General features: G+C 39.7%; 1 protein-coding gene across 3 annotated transcripts in view; it reads left to right on the forward strand.

Moving 5' to 3' along the window:
• Nucleotides 1-707: 707 nt before the first annotated feature.
• Nucleotides 708-19,476, forward strand: part of LRRC69 (leucine rich repeat containing 69) — a 78,699-nt gene continuing 59,930 nt past the window's right edge. For 2 of the 3 annotated variants that reach the window (XM_007084345.2, XM_042972868.1), the window contains exons 1-3: nucleotides 708-949; nucleotides 14,824-14,950; nucleotides 18,873-18,945. In XM_007084345.2, the coding sequence (XP_007084407.2) occupies nucleotides 779-949; nucleotides 14,824-14,950; nucleotides 18,873-18,945 (371 nt within the window). In that variant the 5' untranslated portion in view covers nucleotides 708-778. Of the gene's footprint in view, nucleotides 950-5,187; nucleotides 5,291-14,823; nucleotides 14,951-18,872; nucleotides 18,946-19,476 lie in introns of all 3 variants that reach the window. The other variant, XM_042972869.1, reaches the window with a different exon arrangement.

Raw genomic sequence — 19,476 nt, forward strand, 5'->3', positions numbered from 1 at the left:
CAAATGAACTTTGTGCTGAAAAAGCAGAATGCTTCCTTTTTTTCATTTATCAATTTTCAGACTTATGAATGAGTTGGTTCCCTAGCAATCCCCGTGTAATCAACACATTTATTTATTTATTTTTTTTTAATGTTTTTTTAACATTTATTTATTTTTGAGACAGAGAGAGACAGAGCATGAACAGGGGAGGGTCAGAGAGAGAGGGAGACACAGAATCTGAAACAGGCTCCAGGCTCTGAGCTGTCAGCACAGAGCCCGATGCGGGCTCGAACTCACATACTGCGAGATCGTGACCTGAGCCGAAGTCGGACGCTTAACCGACTGAGCCACCCAGGTGCCCCAAACACATTTATTTTTAAAATACCATTATGAACTCTCAGATTTTAATGTATTTTTACGTGTTTCACTCTAGATTATTCCTTATGATCCTCAAATTTTCCATTTTAGACCAATGGGAGTCCCTAGAAGTTGATTTCTGTGTCCTTTTGATGTGATCTCATTAGTCTGATAACACCCATGTCTCTGGCATAAGGTATCGTAGGCTCATCTTATACATTAACTGCTTTAAATGAAGAGTCAGCTATTTCCTATCTGTACCTTTTACACAGGAAACTATCTGATGTCTCCCGTCTTCAACATGGTACATCTCAGAATGTTTTTGTTTCCATGACACCCTAATTCTGTCATTAGAGGTTCTAAAGATGCACAATAAGTAACTTAATCCCTAGTGATTACCTTCTCCCTTTTCTATTTCTTTTCTAAGGCCATCACTGAAAAGATGTTAGTAAGGGCACTGAAAGGTGGTAAAAATACTAAGATTGTTACTTTGAGTGGGAAGAAGATTACAAAGATGCCCTCATCATTAGATAAACTGCCTGGCCTCAAGACCTTAAACCTTCAGAATAACCAAATTTCCAAGGTGTGCTCAGAGATAAGCACCTTGACCCAGGTGAGGAATAAATAGCGTATCTTTTTGGACTGAGGTTGGAAAACAGGAAGAGAGAAAAGAGGTGAAAGAAAAATAAGGCTTTGATCTCTGGAGACATAGCTCTGGGGAGACTTACTGTGGAGTGTTATTGGAGAGGCATCAAAAAGCTTTCTCCCTTAGGGGATTACATATGGTAGGGGAGAAGATGTTTCAACTTATTCATGTGCTCTTTGGCCCACATCTGGAATCAGAGGATTAGATCTCTGACACACTCATCTTTCTGGAGGCTGTCATCTGGAAAAGGGTTGGGAAACTGGATCTGCTTGTCTACCTTGGGGGCTCCATCTGGAAGTGAGGTTGAGGATCCCAGAGATGTTGTTCACCTTGGGGACTATCCTGAAGCTTTTGCATATTGAAGGAAGAGGCTTTGGGGTTGTAGGAAAGGGGTTCCTTTTCAATTTCCTAGAGCAGGCTGAACTTTGAAATGGGAGTGCTGGCAGGGAATGGGAAGGAGGAGACATTCATTTCTTCTGAAGCAGTCTTTTAGAGAAGGTTAGTATTTTAAATAAAGAATACCCTTTTTAAGAGCAACAGTTGACATGAATGAATCCCAGATGCTCATGTTAAATATTTCTGCCCAACAATCTGAAACTTCAGCTGCTAGAAATCTTGAGGTTGGGAGAAAGCAAGGGATATTAACTTGTAGTTTTCTTTTTTTCACTTCTAAACTGTTACCAAGCACTAAAAGAACGTATAAACAGTAAAGTCATTGCAGTTCACTAGTTCTGAGTTCAGAGTTACAAAACAAACAAACAAAAGACAAAAAAAACTGTCTATTTTCTTACCTACCTCATTTCCTTTTAGGCTCATAAAATCATTTGAACTTGCAATCTGTGGTTGAGTCTTTGCCAAAAATAAGAGTAATATTCACAAACTCCTCCCTTTAATGATAATTTCCAGAAGTGAATATATATGGTTATAGGATGAGGATTTGGACTTTTCTGATAGGAGAGAAGAGTTTATATACAGAAGAATTTAGGATTTGACTGAGCCATGAACTAATTTTCTCCCCCCTACTTGATTGTTTTTTTCCATTAAAGTAACACAGTGCATTGTCTGAAGATAATCAAAAACCACAAAACCTTGTAAGAAAAAGCTACTACCTTCTGTCCCACTCTCCCCCATCTCCAATTCTGATCTCCATATATAACCATTTTTCACTCATCTTTTTTTCCCCTTGATTTGCGCATTTTAGATATCATTGTTCTTCATTCTTCCAAATACAACATATTTAGTTTCTCCATAGCTATCTTTTAAACTTAATATTACTGCACCTTCATTTCTGCTTTTCCCAACTACAGTCTCTTTTTAGTCCCCACTTTGTAAGATGACAATGTTAGCATCTCTACTCCATCGTCAGCTCTCCTTCCCTCTTCCCCACCAAAAATTTTAAACTTGTTACTTTAAAATTTTTTTTAAGGTTTATTTATTTATTTTGAGAGAGAGAGAGCAAGCGGGGTAGGGGGAGAGAGGGAATCCCAAGCAGGCTCCTCACTGTTAGCACAGAGCCCAATGTGGGGCTCGAACTCATAAACCATGACCTGAGCCAAAATCAAGAGTCAGATGTTTAACTGACTGAGTCATCCAGGTGCCCCTAAACTTGTTACTTTGATAACATGTAGAGCGTTTACAATATAGTCAGTTGTAACTGTGGTTAAATCTCTGTCTCTTGGAGAATTCTAAACTTCTAAAATATGTGTCATTAATAATTAAATATCATTCACACAGAATCAATTAATGTATTAGGATATCTTCTTCCTCATATACCATTTTTGCTCCCTTGGAGTTTCCAATTGCCTTTCTTTCATTCTTGTGTCTTTTGCCTTTGTTGTGGCCTCATTTTCTTTCAAACTTGATTATGTTGCATATTTTATTAAATATGCTTTTTCCTTGAGTGTCTTCCCTCCAGGAGCCTCCATTCTCCTGCCCCAGTCTAAGCTGATTACTACACAGGTTCACTGGATACTGTCAGTCTAGGGCATCCCTTTGTGGTTCTCCTGAATTGGACCCACTGTGTCCTGTGGCCCATATGTTCCTCTTTCTTGGTTTCCTTTGTTATTTTGTAGAAGTTAAGTCTGCAGATACCATCCGAGTCTGGGTATGTGGTAGTTTAATTTTTTGAACTCTTGTGTATCTGAAAACATGTATTCTTCCTTCACGTTTGCTTAGTAGTTGTTTAGTCAAAAATTACAGACTGTAAAATACATTTCCTCAGGAAAAAAAAGCCTGGGTCTGATTATCATTACTTTGTCTTCTTGTGGCTCTCCCAGTACTTATCTCCTTATCCTTTTATTTATGACAGCCTCTAAAATTTTGACTTCTGTTAACTCACAATTTCCTTAAATAGGGAGCTGGCAAAACTCAGTCCTTAGAAATTAGGTTTCTTGTGGTCTCCTTTGTATTTCTTTTTTTTTTTTTTTAAGTTTGTTTGTTTATTTATTTATTTATTTACTTCCTTACTGATCATGACCTGAGCTGAAATCAAGAGTTGGGTGCTTAACTGAACCGCCCAGGCGCCCCTATTGCAGTCAACCTTTAAAGCACTATACAAGTCAGATTCAGGCTAACGCCATTGTTTAGCTATTCATGAGTTAGCAGTTTTCTCAGATTGAGTCTCCACAGTTGTGGAATTTTGAAAAAAATCAATCTCTCCTTTATTTTTCTTAAGTTTATTTATTTATTTACTTGAGAGCAAGAGCACATGCACCTGTATGAGTGAGCGAGTGGGGGAGGGGCTGAGAGAGGGAGAGAGGACCTTAAGCAGGCTTCAAGCTGCCAGCACAGGAGCCCAATATGGGCTCAAACCCATGAACCCTGAGACCATGACCCCAGCTGAAACCAAGAGTCAGACGCTCAACCAACTAAGCTACCCAGGCACCCTTCAATCTCCCCTTTATAATGGGAGTTCTAGAAGTAGCTCGAATAAAATGTGCTAGATACCTTCCAAAGATATAGATTGTTCATATGGTTCAGAAATACTGCATAGTTATTCCCACGATTTCTAACGGCAAGGACAGACGATAGTTTCTGAAAAGAAGAGAGGTAAGAGGGGCTGCTGGCCCTGGAGGAGCATTTGGGAGCCTTGGATATCTTAACTGGTGCAGCCACTTACCGGCTAAATAAAAGGAGCTTAATCCCCGTGGGTCTCAATTTCTGCCTTCATTTACTCAGTCCATGCAGAAGTATTGAGCACCATCTGTGTGTCAGGTGTTTGGAACTGGTGATTCAGCAATAGGTGAAAACCCCTGCCTTCATGGAGCTTCCGTTCCAACGAGAAGGGCTGTAAGAAACAAACAAGCAAAACAAACAGGACGTGAGGCAATGATCAGTGCTAAGGAGAAGAACACAGCAGAGAAGGCAGGCAGGGCATGTCGTGGAATTCAAGCCCAAACGTTGAGGAATGATCTAAGCCACAAAGTGTCCTTGTGATCTTTATAACCTGGTGATATGTATGTCACAGTTCTAAGATCAGAATTTTTCTTCTAACCATTTTCTACAAAACCCCTGAATGTATTTTTCAAAAGTTAGTTTGAACTCTTTCTTGTATTGCTTCAGAGCCTACCTTTTATTAGTAATTATTGAAAGTATCTCCCTACCACTTTTTGAGGGGGTCTATACTGTGCTTGCTTTTTGGACTAGCCTTTTTATTTTATCATCGTAGGAAGTCCACTTTGCCCCAGTATTCTGATTTTTGGTCATATTTTCTACAAAATAAAAAACATGAAAATAGTCTTGATATTTTTTAAGTTCCTGAAACAAAAATAATACTTCTAAATTTCAGCACCCATAAAATGCTATCGAATAGAATAACAACATAAATCATTTCTTGAGAGCCAGGCACAACGCTAGGAATTCCGTTCCTCTTCAAGGAAGTTAGTATCCTCATATTGTTAAATAACATGTATGGTTTGGTAAGAGGTTAAGTCACTTGTTGAGGTCACTCAATCAGTGACTACATCTATAAAATGAGGTCTCTTTCAAGGTTGCTTTCAGCTGTCCAGGTTCATTATTTATATATTTAGTGTGAAATTTACCAGGGTGTGGTGTTCAATTTGTAGTTTCTGAAAACAAAAACTGGGTTGCCTAAAAATTGCAGGTTTGAATGCTACATGGATTGTCCCCACTTTCCATTTGTTTACGTATGCGTTTGTTTAACAAATATTTACCATTCATCTTCTTGTGTCTGTGCTGGTTCCAAGGATATAAATGTGAAAAACACATGGACCCTATCTCCTTGTTTGAGGATTAAGTTGAATGTTAACATATGTGAAGCTCAAGGCCTGGTACATAGGAACTTTTCAAGTAAGTTATAGTTGCTATTATAATTAGTATTACCATTATAGTGTAACTGGTAACAAGGGTAAAGTGGGAGGAGTTTCTTTAGAAAATATAGATCGTATTTCTTCTTTCTTTGCTTATTTGACTAGTGAAACTGGAAAATTTTAATCACTTCTAATGACATGAAAAATACGAGTTGATGCCCTATAATTTATGATGAATGCATTTGGTCTGTGACTGATGAAGTGCTGGGATATCAACAATTTTCAAAGAAGCATTTTATAACTCTTGAGGGTGGTGACCTTGTCTTGTTCCTAGTGCCTGGCACCTAGTAAACCATACAATGTAGACTTGAGTGGAATGGGATGGAAGCCATTTTCAGAGTTCAGCTTAACCAAACACAGTGTTACCATAATTATGGCATCATCTAGGAACAAAGTTCCCTCATAGGTAAATCAGTCATAGTTTCAAAATCCCCAGAGAAACAAATAGCCATCATCTCTAATTGTGTGTAGCAGTGTTGACATGCATCATAAGGTCCAATGGCAGTACAGTAATACTCCTTTATGAGGCTCACGTGTGCAGCTGCCCAGAACAAAGATACAGTCTACCAGTTTCTTATTTGACCATAAACAATTGACAGTAAATAAGGCCAACCCTAAGCAGAGTTGGGTAGTTTGTAAATTTGTTATTGTGGTCCTGGTCTCTCCTTTTTCTATTTTCACTGTCCTCCTTGATGACCCCTAACACAATCAACTTCCTTTCTGCCTCCGACCCTTCCTCCCTTGCTTACTAGCTTGCTTCCTTCTATCTGTCCTTCCTTCCGATGTTCAGCAAATAGTTATGTGTGCCTGCAGTGGATGAGGCATCGTGCTGGATTTGGGCAACAAAGAAAGGAACAAAAACACTCATGTGTCCCAATTCTCAGGTCTGTTTATACAGACAGATGTAAAATTACTATTGTGAAAAGTCCCATGAGGGAGAATTATACTGTGCTAGGAGCATCTCTAGTTAGAAAATTAAGAGAAGGTGGTCCTGAGAAGTGCAACGGAGTTAAGACCTGGAGGATGGGTTATGCAGAGGGACACAGGAGGGATGGCACAAGCAAGGACTCGCCTCTCTCCCTCCTTGGGTGTTCTGGGTCTCACTCTCTAAGCTTAGTAGAACAGAGGGAGCTGATGTCATCTGTCCTGTTGGTCAGCAGTGCTATCCTTTCTTCTGTCCTTATCCACCGGAAATCTCTTCTTCTTCCCTCAATAGGTAAGGCCTCTGTTTTCTAAGCCTGGCTTTTCTATCAAACAGAGATTGATTATCCTGCTTTCCTGTATCTGTCCAGGTACAGAGGCACCTAGGAGTTCCTTCTCTCCAAGCTTCTTTACTCTTCCTTTGCATCTGCTTCTTTGCCCAAGCCTGTGTTAAGCCTCTTACACCCTTTCTGGAACTTCAGCATCCTCTGCTGGAAGCAGTCAGCCTCTAGAAGAGACTAAGCCTCTTCTCTCACTTGCTGGCTGGGTGATGTGAAACAACTCACATTATCTCTGTGCCCTGCTTGTCTCATCTCTAAAACACGCTTCATTATTCTTAGTGCCTAAGGTTGCTATTAACATTACCTTGTATAGAGTGCCTTCATACTGGTTACTTAGGAAGTTTTAGCTCCTACCCCAAAGGTACCTAAATATAAGGTATTAACATTACCTTGTATAGAATGCCTTACCCGACTGGTTACTTAGAAAATTTTAGCCCCTACCCTCAGATATCCAAACGCTCCATTCTTCCAAATACTTCAGGTTTTACATTTTTAATTGAATGTCAGTTTTGTGCTGTAATTCCCCTTTTCTGATAGTTTGAAACTCTTGTCTGTTTCCTCTGTATTCTTTCCTTAAGAAGCTTCTGACAGGATGCTAACAGGTAATTCTTTGTTAATGATTTTAGTATAAATGCTAATCAGAGAGCCCTTCTTATACTGAGTGAATAGGACTTGCCCATTCCATGACACTGGATTTAACCCTGGGCTCTAAGGGGACAGGGCTTAAAGGTTGTAGGGATCTCTAGAGATTAGATGCCATGCTGGACCTTAGAACTTTTGCCTCTCTTTCCAATGAAATTACAATTGTTTTGGGAAATCTGACATTGCATACTAAGAAGTTTCTGTGAAATTAAATAATAGTTTTGAAATCTGTAAACTTATTCAAATAAACAAATTCTTTCAGAAATAGCTGGACTTAGAAGAAGCATTTGGCAATTGTGTTAAACTGTGGTTTTAAAGATGCCACAGATTCCTTTAAAAAAAAAAAAAGCATTTATAAGAATTAGCAGAGTGAGCCATAATGCCACCCTCCCTGATAGGCCTTGGCCATATACACGCTAGTAAAAAATGTAAAAATTCTGTTAGTCTTCTCTCATTAATTTGGTTACATTATTTTTATTAAAGAGCTTACAGAACTTGACATTATATTATGTACTACTTAGGTATAGTAAATGGGAACATTCACTGTCCTTAAGGAATTTAAGGATTAATAATCACATACTAGATCAAGCATATACATATACATATACATGTTATAGGCAAGTGATCGAACAGCTTATTCCAAAGTGGTATCATCAAGCATGATTTAGTTCAAAAAGATGTCCAGATAAAATGGACATTTGAACTCAGTTTTTTTACACTTCTAAAAATGTTTTTATCCAAGTAGTCATAGATAGCATTTTAAACATCAAATAAACAGTTGAAAGACACAATAAATAGCACAAAGTTCTCCAGTGGTAATTAATAGCTACAAGCACAGTATAATTAAATGTTAGGAGAAGTTTCCTGGTGTAAGTTCTAGGCATACATATGATAGGTCTTGCATTGAAATGAGTATAGGGGCTAGTGAAAATGAGCAGATGGCTAGAATAAGGAAAGCAGGCAACCCCTTAGAAGAAAGTAAATCAAGATGGGAAGATTGGAGCGGATTGAGCTCAACAGATACTTGATTTTGAAATAAAAAAAAAATGATATAGAGCCATATGAGTATTCCACCCACAGTATGAACCATTAGCTTGCAGAAATGATCTAAGCAGGCAGCATTCAACTAATGTTTATTGAGAAGCTATTCTATTTCAGACACTGTTCTTTGGATGCTAGATGAACACAAAGAGACCCTGTCATTGCAAAATTTCCAACTTAATAGTAAAGGTATAACATATACATGAATCACTACAACACAGAGCAGAAGATAATAATTGGTCATAGAAAGCACGTAGTGCTTGGGGTGCCTTGGTGGCTCAGTCAGTTAAATTTCTGACTTTGGCTCAGGTCATGATCTCATGGCTCATGAGTTTGAGTCTCGTGTTGGGCTCTGTGCTGACAGCACGGAGCCTGGAGCCTGCCTTGAATTCTGTGTCTCTGTCTCTCTCTGCCCCTCCCCTGCTCACCCTCTGTCTCTCCCTCTCTGTCTCTCTCAAAAATAAATAAACATTAAAAAAAATTAAAAACAAGAAAGCAAGCAAGCAAGCACACAGTGCTATAAAACTACCAAAGGAAGGTGGCTTCCTGGAGAAGATGGTTTATGCCAAGGGGGACCAGTAAATACAGAAACCTATTACAATAATTGGAGAACTAAGGTATAGTGATAGTTTAATGGAAACAGAATCCTGAAACACATTATCACTAGAAACAATAAAATTTTTTTTTCCCAATAAAATTGACAATTTAACAGAAAGTCATTATTCTGTGGCCAACATTTTTCTCTTCCCTGAAAACGTCATTGAAAAGGGATCATGACCTCAGCCAAAGTCGGCACTTAACTGACTGAGCCACCCAGGCACCCCTGTGTGCCTGGTATTTTTGAAACCCTTTGTGAATTGAATACCATTTGGAACAGCCTTGTCAAGGTATCTCAAATACCTCACCTCAAACAACTTGTCAAGAAATCCCAGTTAGCTCGGCTCAAACATCACCTTCTCAGGGAAGTCTTCTCTTATGACCCAATCTGGCCTTGAGTACTTTCCAACCCATTATCCTGTTTTCTTTCCTTTATATGAAGCCCTTAACACTAACAGAAATTACTTGTTTACTTATTTGTTGCCTGTCTCGCTTCCCAACATATAAGCACTATGAGAGAGGGACTGTGGGTGTCCTTGTCACTCTAGCACTCAAAACACCATGCACATAATAGACACATAATAAATATGATTGAGTTAATAGAGCATTTAGGTTGGGTCTTGAGGTGTTTGTCACAGGTAATTCAGTCCTGTTATAGTGTCTCTGGAACTTCTGTATAATTTATGTAATCTAGGCTGAACTTCTGACATATTTGTTCTGATGACAGAGTGTAACCCCACAGTCTTTCAGATACCTTTATGAATTTAAAGGTCATAACCAAATCTTTTAGTTACCCTATTCTATCAAGAATAATTCCAGTTCCATTCACTCCATCTTAATGTTAACACTGGAATCCTTTAAATCTTGAGGTTTTCATGTCACAGTTTTGGTGTGGAGCTCAGAATTTCACACGGTAGCCTTTTCTAGCCAAACGGCCATGTATTTAATGTGTCCTCCAAAGCAGGTGACTTTTCCTGGGTCATCTATCCATTTTATATCATCTTTGGAGCTGTTCAATCAGAAAACCAGCTGTGATTTTCACAGCTACCCTACCACATTTGCTCAGATTGCTCTTCAAAATTACATTTCCTCAAACCTCGTTACATCTCCTCCTCCAAGCAGATGGTTTTGTTTCATATTTCATTGAAAAAATAGATACTGTCAGTCGGGAACTCCCTCCTATTTTATCACCCAATCCATCCATGGCCCTGATCTGCATGTACCTTCTCCACCTTCCTTCATACAACCTTGGTGAAGAGTCCTTACTCTTATGCAGGGCCAGGACCCACATGTACTCTGGATCACATCCTTTTTCATTTTCTAAAGGATTTTTTTTTTTAAAGTAGGCTCCACACCCAATGTGGGGCTTGAACTCACCATCCTGAGATCAAGAATCGTATGTTCTACGAACTGAGCCCGCCAGGTGCCCTTCACTTTCTAAAGATTTTGATCCTGCAATGATCCCTCTCCTTATATCATTAGTTTCTCATTCTCTGCAGAATTATTTCCATCAGCATATCAATAAGCTATACTATCTTTTATTTTTGAAGAAACAAACCCTACAGCTCCCTGATAAGTTTTTAAGATCCCTTTATAGCAAAAGTTCTTAAAAGAATTGTCTGCTACCCATTATCTTCACTTTTTCACATTTTCTCCATAGCCCACTTCAATCAGCATTTCTTCCCCAACACTTCACCCCTATTGCGAAGGCCACTAATGATTTTCATGTTGCTAAATCCTGTGGTTATTTCTATGCTTTTATTTTACTTAACTTTCCCTTGGGATCTGACCTGTATCTTCTTTTTAAAAACAGCTTTGTTTTCCTTTTCTTTCCCCTTGGCTTCTGTGACACCACGTATGTTGGAGAACCTAAGTCACAGATTTTTGTCATTTATTGAGGCTGTGCTCTCAGAATAAACCTGTAAAAGTGTGAGGAAGCAGAACAGGGCAGGGAAAGAATTAAGGTTATGATGTGATTTCAGGAGAAATTTAGCCTCAGCCTTATCCCATCAGAGTTCTGGAACATGCCTTGCACCACAGAGGCAAAGGGGCTGGCTGTTACATCCCTGCATCCATTATGGGATATAGGCCACCTTAGGAGGATGGAGTAGAGGCATAACCTTCCAGGCATTTCCAGGTAAAGTGTCTCCTAGTAACCAAAGGAAATTCTTCACAGAAGGATGCAGGAGAAAGTCCTCCATAGGAAAAATCCAGGTCCTGAAGACTGAACACTGTCTCAATAAAGCAGATCTGCTCTACCAGATGCTGTAGGTGTCTCACCATCCCTGTCTACCTCACTGGCCATTCCTTCTCCTCCTCTGCTAGTCTCAATCCTCTCCTCACACCCTCATCCTCACTGATCTCTTACCATCCCACATGATACCTTTTACCTGGTAAAAGCTCAGATTTCACCCTCTGGTCTTGACTACTGCAGAGAATTCTAGACTTGCATTTATAACTGTCTACTTTTCTCCAGAAAGAAATGCAGCCCTGTCAACCCTTTGTTTTTAGGTCAGTGAAACCCATTTCATTTCATCTGATAATAAATTTGCCTTGTTTTAAGTCGCTAAGTTTGTGGTAATTTGTTATAGTCCAATAGGAAAGTAATATAAGCATAGACTCTGGATTAAGTCTTTCCACTAGAATGGCTACATGAATATATTTGAACTTCACCTTTACAAAAGAATAAAGCCTTCAAGATGGTATATGATGGTCATTCTCAGTGGAAGGCAGGTATAAAAGCAAAACCTTTTCCATGAATTCTCAGGACATGGAATTTCATTGTAAATATACTATGCTTTATATTACTTTAAATCGTTAACATACATCTGTATCAAATACCAGATGATATTGAAATATAAACCATAATTTGCCTAAAAATTCTTATTTTTCTTGTCTTATGTTAAAGTCATTAATTTGTCAAGACTCCCATGATTCTGGGGCACCTGTCTGGCTCAGTCGGTAGAGCATGTGACTCTTGATCTCAGTATTGTCAGTTCAAGCCCCAACTTGGGTGTAGAACTTACTTTAAAAAAAAAAAGAGGGGCGCCTGGGTGGCTCAGTCGGTTGAGTGTCCGACTTCGGCTCAGGTTATGATCTCACGGTTCGTGAGTCTGAGCCCCGCGTCGGGCTCTGTGCTCATGGCTCAGAGCCTGGAGCCTGCTTCGGATTCTGTGTCTCCCTCTCTCTCTGCCCCTCCCCCACTTGTGCTCTCTCAAAAATAAATAAATGTAAAAAAAAAATTTAAAAAAAAGACTAAAGACTCCTGTGATTCCTTTTTTATACCTTTTAATATTAAAACTCTGAAGGCTAGTATTGAAACCAGGAGGTGGTATTGAAATATGAATGGTAAATTCTGTTTGGGAGTGAAAGAAAAGACTCTTTTTATATCTTGGGAATTACAATTAGATCTCAAATAAAAAAAATTATAATTTTTTAGGGACCAATCCTGTATCAGTGATATATTGGATTAGAAGATAAAGGAGTATCTTTCTTTCTTATGTGCGGTTCTTCCTACATCTCACCAATCAGTCATTATATGATAGGAGGATCTCAGATCCTGGGTCATATTTCTAATTTCAAGAAATTAGCCCCTTGCCGAGTTTTTTCTTTTTTAATTCAAGTATAATGAACAGACAATGCTATATTAGTTTCAGGTGTACAATATACTGATTTAAGTTCTATATGTTTCTCAGTGCTTATCAAGATAAGTCTACAAGATAAGAGGGGGGTGAAACAGATAAAGGGGATTAAGAGTACACTTATCTTGATAAATCCTTTGCCAACTTTTTAAAGGTTTTGATTCTGTGGGTCGCAATATTAGGATACTCTTTGAGATGCTCAAGTGAATTACGAATGAATCATTATTTGTGTTTTTAAATGCCTTTGGAATGGTTTGCATTACAATTTTAATAAAGTTCAGTGGTTTAATTAAAAATTAAATTGTGCTTTAATTAACATAAGATGTTTGAACATGAAGATTAAATAAACTTTAGTTATAAAGCTCATTTTATGTGTATGTGAAATAATTGTTTAAGATTATGCTGACATTTTCTTAGGTTACATGAATCTCAACAAAGGTCCTTTTTAAAATATATATAAAAATAATTTTAATGTTGAAATTGTAAGGTATCACATATGTGTAAGGCATTGTCAGACATAAATTTTGAATAGAAAGAATTTTTTATAGAACAATAACCAAGAATAATGATGCTATTTTTCATAGCAGTCAATTTAGTTGGCCTTTCCTTGTTTTGAATTACTATATTATTTTCAGCACATTCTTCCTAACATTTCTCATTTCTATTCCAATATTTTTACTCTGACATGCACTTTTCTTGTGTCTTATCATTTCAATTTTTCATGCAACATACCCAAAAGACTGTTTTTTAAATTTAATTTTTTTCTTCCAAGTATTTATTTCAATTCCAGCTAGTTAACATACAGTGTAATATTAGTTACATGTTTAGAATTTAGTGATTCGTCACTTAGATACCACATCCAGTGCTCATCACAAGCACCCTCTTCAATACTCATCACTCATTTAACCCATCCCCCTGCTCACCTTCCCTCCAGCAAATGTTAATTTGTTCTCTATAGCTAAAAGTCTGCTTTATGGTTTGCCGCTCTCTTTTTTCCCCACTATGTTCATCTGTTTTGTTTCCTAAATTCCACATATGAATGAAATCCTACAGTATTTGTCTTTTTCTGACTTATTTTGCTTAGCATAATATTCTCTGGCTCCATCCACATTGTTGAAAATGGCATGATTTCATTCTTTTTGATGGCTGAGTGATATTCCATTCCATATATATATATATACCACATCTTCTTTATCCATTCATCAGTTGATGGACATTTGGGCTCTTTCCATAATTGGCTATTACTGATAGTGCTGCTATAAACATTGGGGTGCATCCCTTTGAATCAATATTTTTGCATACTATGGATAAATACTTAGTAGTGCAATTGCTGGGTCTTAGTGTAGTACTGTATTTAACTTTTTGAGGAACCTCCATACTGTTTTCCAGAGTGGCTGCACCAGTTTGCATTCCCACCAGCAGTGCAGATTCCCCTCTCCCTGCATCCTTGCCAACATCTGTTGTTTCCTGTGTTGCTAATTTTAGCCATTCTGACAGGTATGAGATGGTATCTCATTGCAGTTTTGATTCATATTTCCCTGATGATGACTGATGTTGAGCACCTTTTCATGTATCTATTAGCCATCTGGATGTCTTCTTTGAAAAAAATGTCTTCTGCCCATTTTTTAACTGGATATTTGTTTGTTAGGTGTGGAGTTTTATTGATTATTTATATATTTTGGATACTAACCCTTTATCAGATATGTCATTTACAAATATCTTCTCCCATTCTGAAGGCTGTCTTTTAGTTTTGTTGATTGTTTACTTTGCTGTGCAGAAGCTTTTTATTTTGATGAAGTCCCAATAGTTTATTTTTACTTTTATTTTCCTTGCCTCTGGAGACATGTCTATTAAGGAGTTGCTCTGGCCGAGGTCAAAGAGATTGCTGCCTGTGTACTCCTCTAGGATTTTGATTGTTTCCTGTCTCACATGTAGGTCTTTCATCCACTTTGAATTTATTTTTGTGTATGGTGTAAGAATGTGGTCTAGTTTTTTTCTTTTGCATGTTGTTGTCCAGTTTTCCCAGCACCATTTGTTGAAGAGACTGTCTTCTTTCCATTGGATATTCTTTCCTGCTTTGTTAATTATTAGTTGACCTTATGGTTGTGGGTCCATTTCTGGGTTTTCTATTCTGTTCTATTGATCTATGTGTCTGTTTTTGTGCCAGTACCATACCGTCTTGATCACTACAGCTTTGCAATATACGTTAAAGTCAGGAACTGTGATGCCTCTATCTTTGCTTTTCTTTTTCAAGGTTGCTCTGACTATTCAGGGTCTTTTCTTTGAAGGTGAATAATACATGAATTCATTAAACTTATGTATGTTTACAGTTGACAGTACTAAATCTGGGAAATAATCTTTTAGAAGAAATTCCAGAAGAGATGAAATACCTTACATCCCTGAAGAAGCTTCATTTATTTGGAAATAAGATTTGTAAATTTGCATCTGGAGCATGTGGTAAGTTAGTCATAGAAGAGCAATATTATAAGGCCAAACTTAATATCCTTATATTGAACAAATGCAAAAGTAAAAAATTTTACCTTTTAATAATTTTTTGTTGGAGTTATTTACACATTGCTCTTGAAATTAAGGAATTCTTGGGACTTTTTTTTCAACTATTGTACTAGGTGGATCTAAGAAAAGAAGTTAGTATTAGATTAATGAATATCCCGTGTTCAGAATCAGTGTATATTTTGACTCTTGAATCTGGGCACCCTTTCTCTGTACCTAAGAGGAGACTAGTTGAAAATCAAATCAAGAAAAGTTCTCCTTGGGCGCCTGGGTGGCTCAGTCGGTTAAGCATCTGACTTCAGCTCAGGTCACGATCTCACGGTCCGTGAGTTCGAGCCCTGCGTCAGGCTCTGGGCTGATGGCTCAGAGCCTGGAGCCTGCTTCTGATTCTGTGTCTCCCTCTCTCTCTGCCCCCCCCCCCCCCCCCCCCGTTCATGCTCTGTCTCTCTCTGTCTCAAAAATAAATGAACGTTAAAAAAAAATTAAAAAAAAAAAGTTCTCCTTATTTTTTACACTTTTTATTTTGTCTCAATTTTAAGCTACAATCTTTGATCAAGATGTTAAGATTGAAATCAATTTGAGGAGGACTTTAAAGAAAAAATATGAGATCCAATAATTGGCATTTTTTTTTTTTTGGTGTTTCCTTTCAAACTATAACTTCTCCATTCAATAGGAGACTCTTCCAATTGAATACAGGTAGAGTGGGCTTAAAGACAAAACATATGACAAAGAGATCTAGGTGATTTTTATAGCTTCATATACTCATGTACAACACTTTTGTCATTGTAAGGCTTTGACCCTACTAATAAAACTAAAGCTATGTTATGAAATTTATAAGGTTCTGTGGACTTTTGAGATATGGGTGCTATATATAATCCCTGTCATCATTAAGCAGCATTTACTAAGGATATGATTGGGGGGGGCGAAATTAGGGGTATATTTGGCAAACAGCACTAATAGACTCTGGTACCATCTTTTTACTTTAAGATCTTAAATCATGTATCTTGGAGAAATATTGTTTTTTCAAAATAAGAACAGTAACAAACACTTATTAATGTTCATGCACATTATATATGCAAAGCCATTGATTCAGGGTTCAATTACAATCTACTTAGGAAGAAAACAGTTTACATGCGAAAAAATTAAGGGCATGAAAACAAGCAGAGAATTTTATGAACTATTTTACAAACTCTACTTTAGGGACAAACATGGGCAAAACCTGATACATATAAATAATATTACGCAACCTAATTGATGCTAATTTAAGGCTTTCTTAAAGAAAAATTTTGTTTTGTGTGCCCATAAATTTGAGGTTTATAAAATATATGTAATCTCTGTATAGTAGTCTCTGGATTTCTTGGCTTTGGGCTGTTGAACTTTGGAAATCCCATGTGAGTGGCAGAAATTATGTTCTATGGCATGTTCTTATTAACCAAGGGCAGAAGCAGTTTTGTGTCAGGTAGTTGAGCATTATCTGGCATGTATTACATGACTCTGTCCCCCCTCACCAGACCAGGGGGCTGGGCCAGAGCTAGATTTGTGTCCCATGGTGGGCCAGTATTTGTCTCTTTCTTGGGAATTACGATAGAATCCAAAACAGTTTAATCGGTCTGAGCTAATCACATGAACTAAGGCAGAGGTTGCAAACTGGTGGCCTGTGGGCTGAAACTGGTTCACCACTAAGTTGGTTCTATTTTGACTGCCTTTTAAAAAATGTGAATTAGGGTACCAAAACTTGCAAATCAAAAGAGTTCACAAAAAGAAAAAAATCTGGTTCTCTGGATCTTTTTCATCCGCTTGTTTTAAGAAAGAAAGACAAGGCAATACTGGAAGCATATTCCTACATGATAGCAATGGCCAGGGGCTGGCTGAATGGCAGCTGGCCTGTTAGATAAGGCCGGTGCTCACCAGTTCAGCACACTCCTGCCAGTTACACTCTGGCCAGGGCCACTACTACCGTTTCAGTTAACTTCTCAGCTCCTGCAGGCATTTCAGTTCAAGAACTGTCTACCCTGTCTGTGAACATACAAACGCAGGAGCTGTAGGATGGCTATCCATATAGGGAAAATTAGAGAAAATCTGTTCAAAAGAAAAGCCTGGGGAATGGGGCAAAGAAAGGAGTAGCGAGAGACAATATGAATGTGAAGCTGAGAGAAGCTGTAATGAGAAATAAAACTCTTACGTTCTGCAGAGACTCCCGGAGAGTATATCCCCCCAGACTTTGAGCAGCTCCTGGGAAAGACAGCATTAGCCTACAGCGTGGTATGGTGTCTTGGGACATCACAACCTGGTTCGATGGTTCAGAAGAAGCATGAGAAGCCCAAGAAACCCTGGCATGATCATTTCTGTGATTACCAAGAGCAACCAAAGGCCTATGTATATACATACACAACCAAACATATCTATATGAGCCTATAACTACATAGCACTACATATAGGTTATGTACATATACACATATATTTATATTAATATGATATACCCCTCATCCCCCATCCCGAGGGCTGAGGGCCCAGTGTATTGGGAGGCAGGAACAGCCATGGCCTGGTTCTCAGAGAAGTTCAAAGCCAAGCCCAAAAGGGAGAAGCTTACCGCGGAGACGTCCCTGGAGCCACCGTGCACCACATCTGGAGTCACAGATGTGGAGTTCAAGGGCCTGGTGGTGCTGCCTGGGAAGATGGGCCTCAATGAGAGGCTGGCAAGCTGCATACCTGGAAATTTTCCCACTGGCCGGCCTGCAGGACAGCGCCATCTGAGAATTCTGCGCCGGGGAGGTGCGCCTGATACGCTGCGTGGACAGGCAGTGCTGTCGGTTCAACGAGCCGGCAAGGAGGACAAGTGCGAAGGCCCCCAGTCCGTCCATCTGGCCTTGAGCTCAGTGCAGAGAGGCTGGTGGCCGAGGAGGACGCAGCCCCCAGGAAATGCGACAGAGAATGCGTCAGCCTCTTCCGGCCCGGGGCGAAGAATATCCGGGAGTACTCCCGCCACGTGCTAGCGCACGTCGACTCCTCCCCGCTTCAAGGACACGCTGGCCCTGGAGCTCCGTGGGCACTTGTGCACACGGTACGCCCACTTCCGGTCCTCCTCACCGGGCAGGTTCACGGGCGCAGCCCCAAAGAGAGCGCCACCCTGGGCCGCCCCCCGGCGGTCACGTGCAGCGGCAGGGCTGCGGGGGGGGGGGGGGGGGGGGTGGGGGCGCAGAACCGGCCCGACGGGCGTGCGCATGTGCGGAGAGACGGAGGTACGCATGCCCACGTGAGTGCGCACATGTGCCCGCACGGTCGCCGGAGGTCTGGGAGGCCGCTCTGTGCACTATCCGTGCGACTCGGGCTCTCCAGCCCGGCCGCTGCAGGGGGAAGGGGTTGGGGGTGGCTCCCGTGGCGGGGGAGGGGGTGGCACCCCCCCACCCCCCCCACCCCCTCCCCCCATTTGACTGCTCTCCCCAAGTCTTGCTGATGGACGGGTGAGTGTGGCCTGTAAGGAGGAACCTTTGGAATGATTCATTCACTCAACAAGCATTTATAGGACAACCCTTGTGAGTTGAAACTAAAGCATAACCTTTATTTCTCCAAAGGATACAGGGGTGCTGTTTCTAAGGGGCATGCGCACCCCAATGTTTGTAGCGGTGCTATCAATAATAGCCAAAGTACGGGAAGAGACCAGTTGCCCAGCAACAGATGAATGGATGAAGAAGATGTGATAAATTCCCCCCTTTTTAGCTGAAGCTAGTTTAAGAGGGTATCTGTCACCAGGAACCCCAAGAGCCTTAGCCAAGGCAAGAAACCAGAAGGAAAACAACGGTATATAGAAAAGTGGCTGCAAGTTATTTTGTAAGAGATGGCTAACGTGATTAAAATGATTTTCTGACAGATGGCTTACAGAATTTGATTCTGCTTAATCTGAACAACAATGAGCTGGCATGGATTCCTCAAGAAATCAGCAGGTAATTTTGTTTATAGTGAGACTTGGTTAAACAGCCCTTCCCCAGCCCCACCCTGGTCATCTGTTGTGCCTCAGTGGCCTCAAGTCCTTGTGGGGTTTTAATTTTAAGCAGGTGATTAAAATTTTAAGCTAATTTTAAGCAGGTGATTCTTTGAACACTTGAGGGAAATGAGAAATAGCATAACTTGGTGGTCTTGGTGTAAGGGTGAGGGTTCGAAACATTAAAGTTCTAAAGTTGATTGTAATATTGATTTCCTAACTCTGGGGTTCTTGGAGTCTGCCCTGATATGGGACTGGGGACTTGAAATTTTACTTCATATAAATATTGGAAAACATTTTCAGCTTGATAGAAAAGGTAATAGAAAAGCAAGGTGTTGAAAATCAAGATAATCATTTATATTAAAAAACCCCACATTTTATTATCATTAACAGCAACAAAATGCTGCACATCTTATCCTGCACATCTGCACAGATGGGCTGCCGTTACAGTGGCTTTCTGGAGCCAGCTGAGGGCCTTGTCCTTCTGCAGGCA

This window comes from Panthera tigris, chromosome F2, assembly GCF_018350195.1.
Source record: "Panthera tigris isolate Pti1 chromosome F2, P.tigris_Pti1_mat1.1, whole genome shotgun sequence".
NCBI lineage: Eukaryota > Metazoa > Chordata > Mammalia > Carnivora > Felidae > Panthera > Panthera tigris.